Below are 7,769 nucleotides of genomic sequence, written 5' to 3' on the forward strand. Positions count from 1 at the left end.
ACAAGCAAGGCAAATATCTATAGTACACATCAACAACAAGGCAAAGTGCTTCAAGAAAATATAAAGAAGAAACATATATATTTTTAAATGATAAAAAATACATTTGAAATAATCTAAAGATAAATAAAATATATTAAAATAACAATAATAAAAAAAATAGCAGTGCGGTAAATAGTGCAAAATATGAATACACATCACGCAGCGGTGACAAGTGTTCCTGAACGCACCTTTTTGTCACGTCTCTCAGCGGTGCTGAATGCAGGCCTCTGATTGGCTTGCGGCTTGTGAGTCGCCGCCTGCAAGTGCACTCGATATAGTATCAGCGTGTACCGCTTGGGCGGAGGTGAGGTTCTGCTGTTTACTCAATAGCGCGGATTGCAGACTCCACCCGCACAGGCCCTTTCAACAACATAAACACGCGCTCACAATCTTTTACCGAGAACTCGCGCGGAGTTTGGATATTGTACACATATCTGTGGCGGGAGATGTTGGACCGAGGAGGATAGAGACGATTTCGTTGTTTTTATACCTCAAATTGTTTCGAAACAAGGATATCAGGAAGAATAGACGCTTTTGCTGGAGGGAGACGCAAAGATGGAGGATTTCGGAATTTATGCGGCTTTCGGAGTAAACGGTCCGCCTCAGAGGCTGCTGAGGTACGAGCAATATTATGAACAGAAGCGTTAATGTTAGCTTGTTTTTCACCTTTAAACACCGTGCACGTGAGCCTTAACATTAGCAAAAGCGTTGTTAGATAAACGTTTGTGTACGCAGCCCATGTCATAAATCTGTAGCCTATCTGTCGCAGCTCATTGGCGCCTCTTTAAATGAACCATGTTTATGGAGGGATATTCGTCGGCTACCTCCTCCGTCATTGTGAAACGCATGCCAGTAAATACCCTCCATCTCTAGCTTCGTGTTTCTGAATCGCTAAGAGACGATTATTCACTTATTTCTTTGGGTTTTCTTCTGCGTCAGTGCTGAAGGTTCGTGCAGGGTGGCTGTTGCAGTTCCTCCGAGTGTCCGCCAGGTGGTGCTGTTCAGCAGCGGCCCGTGGGGGGAGAGGATCTGCGTCAACGCGGAGCTCAATGATGCTGACCGGATGCCAATCACCATCGGCAAACTGACTCCATATAACAAGTAGGTTCACTCTCATGCTTTTTATCCCCATGATGAGATTTCCACTGCTTATTTGTGTAGTAAAAGTTGTCTGGTGCATCTTCTGCATCCAGCTGTCATTAAATATTAGTAGTTATCAGTAATCAGACTGAATGAGAAACCTTTCACTGATTGAAGCTCATGTCCTCCAGGTGCCTGTCATGGGAGCAGTGGGAAGAGGAGACCTGGACCAACAGCGTCACACTGAATGTCACTCTGGAGGGAGGAAACCCGGTAAGTATCACAAACCGTAACAATCAGGACTGGGAATAGTCAAAGAAAAGGTTGTCCTTTAACACACTGAAATAATCTTCCTGTATAGAAATGAATGGGATATTGTTGTGATTTCAGCATTTAATTTATACAAATGCTGTAGTGAAAGAACAAGGAAGTAATGACAGGTGTGGGCCTATACGTTTCATCAAAGGTAAATAGGAGAAAAGTTGAAACTTTCCCATTTTAAACAACCTTTGTGGCCATTGGAGTCTGTGCGTGTGAAACTCTGATGCAGACAGACAGCAGACAGACAGAAGCAGTGCACTTCTAAAAGACACCAATGCAGTAGAGACTCTCAGGGTAGTTTTTTAACCACACGACTGTTTTGGGACAAACATTAATCCGTCAGTGTGGCAGAGAGCCTTAAGAGATTTACCAAACCACATTTGGCAGATGCTGATCTTGAACCCTGATCAAACATCCACAGGAAAAGATCAGTCTTCTGATTTTATGAATCATCACCGAGTGGTTCAAGTGAAGAAGGATTTTCTTTTTTTCTTTAAACCCAGACCTATTGTAGACACATTTGCTGTCGTCATTCCTGGTTTTTAAAAAAAAGTGAAAAAACATCTCTTCCTCCACATGGATGAATCAATCTTGTACATATTTTCTGTCCTCAGGTAAAAGCAGACTGGGCAGAACCAGAGCTCATACTGGCTGTGAAGGAATACACGCCAAAGGTAATCTGTGTGAATGATACACTGTTACTCATACAAGTATCTAATGAGCCGTCTAGACAGCAAAATCCCATAACAAGAGCTATGTCCAACAGTCGTTGTTGCATTTGTCAATATAACATTTGTTATTGTTTACTTACTTTTGTGTTTGCCTACATTTCCCATAATGCCACTCTAGAGGTTTATTTAGCTAAATGATAAATGACGCCGACTGTTCTGACCGTCCCAGGACACCGTGGCTCCCCTCGCAGCCCGGGAGCTCAACGGCAAGCGGAAGAGAGAGCGAATGTCAGAGGAGGACGGTGACGAGAATAAGACGACGAAGAGAGGGGAAGAAGAGAACGTGTGTCCGAACGGTGGCGTGGAGAAGACCACACCTGTGCGTAAGGCCAGAGGTCAAAGCAAAGCGGGCCAGAAGCTGTTCAGCAGCGGAGGAGATGCAACAAAGATGAAGGGAGCAGGTGAGAGAGACGACTAAGTGTTGAGTGGTAATGATAATTAATCAGTGGTCCTGTGGCTCAGTGTGGAGGAGTAAAGCATTTATTTGTGTGCTGTTTCTTCAATCAACTGTCCTTCCTTTTCTCCTTTCTGCAGCTAATGGAACAGGAGAAGCGCAAGGGATTGTGGGAAGGACGCCTCCTCAGAGCGCAGCCAGGACAAAGAGTAGGCAGGCCAAGACTCCCACACAGACGGGTGAGTTCGTGCATGCGCATTGCATTAGCTTTTATCTGTTTTTACCTTCACTTTTTTTGTCATATTTGCTCACTTTTCAGTCCCATAGCTGGTACGTTGATGCACATCGCCCACCTCAGGTCACAGAACGATGCTCTCTGTGTTCAGTGCAGGAATGTAACATAAAGTTGCCTTGGGTTTGGTGTAAACTTGGAGTTAGCTGTGTCTGGAATGTTTAGTTTATTTGGGAGACATTAACATTTTAAATACTAAGTCTCTGGTTTTCCTGCAGCCCCACTGGCCAGCCCGTCAGGTCGCTGGGGTCAGACTCTGTGTCCCATCGATGCTCAGACAGCTATTCTGATTGGAGGGCAGGGAGCCAGGATGCAGTTCTGCAAAGATCCAATGTGGAAGCTCTGCACAGGTCAGTCATGGACGACATTATGGACTCTATTTTACACACATAAGGGGGATTTAGTGTTTTTGTCTCCAGGGTTCCTATTGATCCAGGGTTCCGACTGAAGGAAAAAAAAAAAGCATGAATAGAAACAGGTCATTGAAAGTGCTTGAATTTATATATTTTGTGCATGAATAGAAACTTTACTTAACAGTAATAGATAGAATACATGTAATTGATGTTTCTGTAAACAACAGCTTCTGTAAAACCGGCTAGTTCTCATTACAAAAGTTCTTGTTGTAAGAATAATTATCCTTGATCCGTGTCTCAAACTAAGCTATGTTGGGTCCTTGAATTTGCTTGAATTGGGCTTGGAAAGTCCATCAGAAGTACTTAAATTTAAGGTTTCAGAAGGTGTGGTAACCCTTTGTCTCTGTCCAACAGAGGACATGTCCTGGGTTGCAGCAGAGACTCTGGCAGAGGGTCCAACACCCGAGGCCAGGATCGGCCACACAGCCGTCTACGACCCAGACTCGAGGAGGATCTTCGTGTTTGGAGGCTCTAAGAACAAGAAGTGGTTCAACGACGTTCACATCCTGGACACGCAGAGCTGGAAGTGGACCATGGTGGAGGTCTGTGTGTGTTTGTTTTGCTTGTTTTATTGTCCATTTTGCCGCTCGTCCTTTCCTCACGTCCTCCTCCCCGCTCTCTCGTCTCCACCAGGCTCAAGGTAAGGTCCCTCCTCTGGCCTACCACAGCTGCAGCATGTTTCGTGGTGAACTGTTTGTGCTTGGAGGAGTGTTTCCTTGTCCGAACCCAGAGCCCGACGGCTGCAGCGACTCACTGTATATCTTCGACCCCCACCTCTCTATCTGGTACCAGCCTATTGTGACAGGCGACGCACCCTCCGCCCGCTCAGGGTAAGATGGTTGATCCATATCCTCTTTCCACACACATTTGTTCACTTCTTTTTCTCTTGGTCTCATCCTCCCTCTTTGTTTCCCTTGCAGTCACTCTGCGTGTGTGATGCAGGAGAGGAAGATCTATGTGTTTGGTGGATGGGACACTCCTGTCTGCTACAATGACATGTACATGTTGGACCTGGGTAAGCCGAGTTACATGCACACAGCCGAAAGGCACATAGACTCACTGGCCTCTTCATTAGGTACACTATACCTAATACACACCAATACAGTCGGGTATTATTCTAACTACATGTTTCTCATTGAGGTTGTAGTTTGCAATATATATTAAGAGGTGTTTCTAATATTTTGGCCAACTTATTTACCTACTTGAGAGGGGAGAGAATATTACAAACACCTTTCAATATAATGTACTCTACTCCAGTACAATACTACTGCCCTCTAGGACTTGACTAACAAACAAAAAGTAAAATTCTGACCTTTTTTATAGTGGCAACAAAACTGAAAAATATGTGTACACTAGGTACATATAGTGGCCGGTGAGTGTATATTTGATTAGAGGTGTGAATATGTAGCACTGCATGCATAATTGATATTTAAATATTTTTGTGTCTCTTAGGTCTGATGGAGTTTTCTGCTGTGAAAACAACTGGGAAAGCCCCCTCTCCTCGAAGGTACACAAGTCAACACACATTGAGTTTCAGCTAGAGGTGGAATTTATTTATTTTTTATTTTTGTTTATTTTTGGGGGTACCAAATATGTCAGAAGGTCAGGTAATCAAGAATGGTCAGTAATCATAGCTGTTGATTTACATGAGAAAAATTGCAGATTCTGTTTCCTACTCAGGCAAAAGTCTTGTGTTTATTTAATATGTAGTTAAGCAGATTTTAGTAAATAACAAATATTTTTCGCAAACTAAGTTTTCGCCTTTTTTGTTATTTAATTTGTGTTTGTGTGTGTGTTCCAGCTGGCACGGCAGCGCTGTGCTCTCAGACACAAAGTTCCTGATCCATGGAGGTTATAACGGAAACAACGCTCTCAGTGACACCTTCATCTTTGACATAGGTGAGAGGCAGCTCACAGTTACACACCAGCTATTTAGAACAATTCGTGTTTCTTTGGTATTGGTTGATGGATCAAAGTATGTCCACTTAGTTGTTCTTTTTTTTTTTTTTTTTATCTGTCAATTCTAAAAAATGTCATGAAATGGGGAAAAACTTCCATCACAGATTCACAGACTCTATGGTGACATCTTTAGGTTGGTTGTTATGTCCAAAACAGGCCAAAACCCAAAAGTAAACGATGATGTGGAGAAAGTATAGAAAATCTGGAAACAGCAGACTTGTTTTTTTCTTGAGAAATTATGATCTATTGATTATTTAGATCATTTTCAAGTGATCCGCTTATTGCTCCAGCACTTATCACTCGTAATGTCTTATGAAGCACTGCAGTAACCAATATGAAAGTAAAAACAAAAGGACTGTGAATTTACAAAAGTGATTTATTAGTGAATATGGTGGCCATATCCAGTACATGGGTACAGACAGTAGGGTGATGCATCATTTAGACCTGCATTATAACTAGCGCTGCAACTTTTCAAGTATTTTGTCATTTATTCGATCGATAATTTGATCTGACAGTGACTGACTTTTATACGTCTTGTTTTGTCAGACCAACAGTCCAACACCTAAATATATTCAGCTTACTGCAATAGAAGAAAATCTAAATGTAACATTATCATACTTGTTAATTTATGAAGTTTACATTATTAAACGTGTCACGTTTGTCTTTGTTTCACTGGTTCAGACACCAACAGCTGGACGGAGGTGACGCTCCCTCAGCTGTCCGTCCCCAGGGCGGGACACTCCATCATCACGATGCAGACGGGCGGTCACCACCACTTCTCAGAGCCGGATGAAGTGGTGGACGCCGACTCCGGCAGCAGAACCCTGCTGGTGTTCGGAGGCGGAGACAACGAGGGTAACTTCTACTCCGACCTGACGAATGTCGCTGTGGAGGAACTGCTCGCTGCTATTTAAAGAGTGAGAGTGAGTCAGAGGTGAATCCTCACTGCCTGACTGGATGCGAAGCTATTTTAACACCCCCACAGACTCTTTATTATTTATATTTCTATAGGTTGTCTTTGTCTCCTTTTGGTTGTTTCAGCCTTCTCTTCTTTCTTTAGTTTTTTTTTAAAGGGTTAGAAAACTTTAGAAGTGGAGCAACATGGTGCATGTTGGATGTATAATTTGGGCATTTCTTGAATACATATTACATCTTTTAAAAACAAACTTTAAAGAAAGGAGATTCCTTTCCCCTTGTGGATCCACATTAACAGGAACAATGGTTTAAAACATCAAGGACAATACTTCAGTTTTTATGTACATAGTTTAAAGCTTTTCAAGTTTTTCCTCAGGTCTAATGTAGGGTTGCCCCCAACTAAAGATTTTCTTAGTCAATCTTTTGTCATTAGTTCAAGCCATTAGCTGACTCCTCATCCCACTTTATGATTAATTTAATTTGAATATATATTTTTTGACATCAAAAGCCGTGATAATTCTTAGCATGTCGAACTTACCAGCAAGCGGACTGAACACATTTTTAATTTATTTCAACACAGTTTAATATCACATGTCTCATTGTTCAAAAGACGGGAATACTGTAAATAACTTCCATCCTGCTCCTCTGCTGCTTCACACCTCTCCCATCCCCACCTGTACCTGTCTTCTTCATCCTGGGAGTTAAGGTCCTGTAACTTATCCCCTGTCGCCAAACTGGCCTCTGTTGGTCTCTGAGGCTGTGTTCAGTCCCAGTCTGGATGCGTTCAGTCAGAGGCTGCTGAGCCCAGTTCCACACCCTCCCCCCGGTTAGCTGCGCAGCTAACTGAGCTTAATAGCAGCTACAGTTAGCAGTGTTTAGGGTGTGGCCCTAATAAAATATCTATTTTTATTTTTCACATATCTATCTTGTTTCATGTTGCCTCTCGACGGCTGCGAGTGCATTAATTGTATTTCATAGTGGTCAAAATCACGACAGTTTGTTTTTGACATCGTCTCGAAAACATTTGCTATGCTTGAGTGAAAAACATCTCATTTCCTGTGCTCTTCTGTTTTGCACTTGGCTTCTGTCTTCACTTAATAAACATTTGATTTTATGCTGCTTCTTAAGCTAAGTGCTTCTTCAAATTTACTTCTTGCTTTCCTGTCTCTGAAAAGAAGTGCAGAGATGTAGAGACAGTTAAACCCACTTAGACTCAGTTTAGACAACATTTTCCATTTGCAGAATAATTAACACAGCTCTTCAGTCTGACATAAAAACACTGAGGTGTACTTGAAACTAAGTGGTGTCAAACTGATGTCATTTAAATGAGGTTTGATGCTTAACAACATCCCCTCTGTCCCAGTAACTCTACGCTAACATGAGCTAACGTCAGCCTAGCAGAGTAACACTGATGTCATCTTCAAAGATCTTCGAAGAGCTAAGTGGAGACGTTTTAATAAAAGATTAGTGGAGCTCGAGAGGGATTATCTTTCTGCTGAACTGCTGATAATGGTGTCACGAATGTTTTATAACTTTTACATTTTCATTGGATTATACTGCCAACCTCTTTAGTAACAGGAAGTTCATACAGGTCAGTTAATGCCTATTTATTTAATGCACAAACA

General features: G+C 42.2%; 1 protein-coding gene across 1 annotated transcript; it reads left to right on the forward strand.

Moving 5' to 3' along the window:
• Positions 1–453: 453 nt before the first annotated feature.
• On the forward strand, positions 454–7,258 carry krcp (kelch repeat-containing protein). Its single transcript, XM_084344382.1, has 13 exons — positions 454–656; positions 979–1,140; positions 1,311–1,392; positions 2,055–2,114; positions 2,341–2,572; positions 2,706–2,804; positions 3,076–3,207; positions 3,625–3,812; positions 3,904–4,100; positions 4,191–4,285; positions 4,723–4,777; positions 5,072–5,169; positions 5,911–7,258. Exons 1-13 carry the CDS (start codon positions 595–597, stop codon positions 6,141–6,143), a joined length of 1,695 nt encoding a protein of 564 aa, XP_084200508.1. The 5' UTR covers positions 454–594; the 3' UTR covers positions 6,144–7,258.
• The last annotated feature ends 511 nt before the right edge of the window (positions 7,259–7,769 follow it).

The sequence above is a fragment of the Pagrus pagrus genome (assembly GCF_965226575.1).
Source record: "Pagrus pagrus genome assembly, chromosome: 22".
Taxonomy (NCBI): domain Eukaryota; kingdom Metazoa; phylum Chordata; class Actinopteri; order Spariformes; family Sparidae; genus Pagrus; species Pagrus pagrus.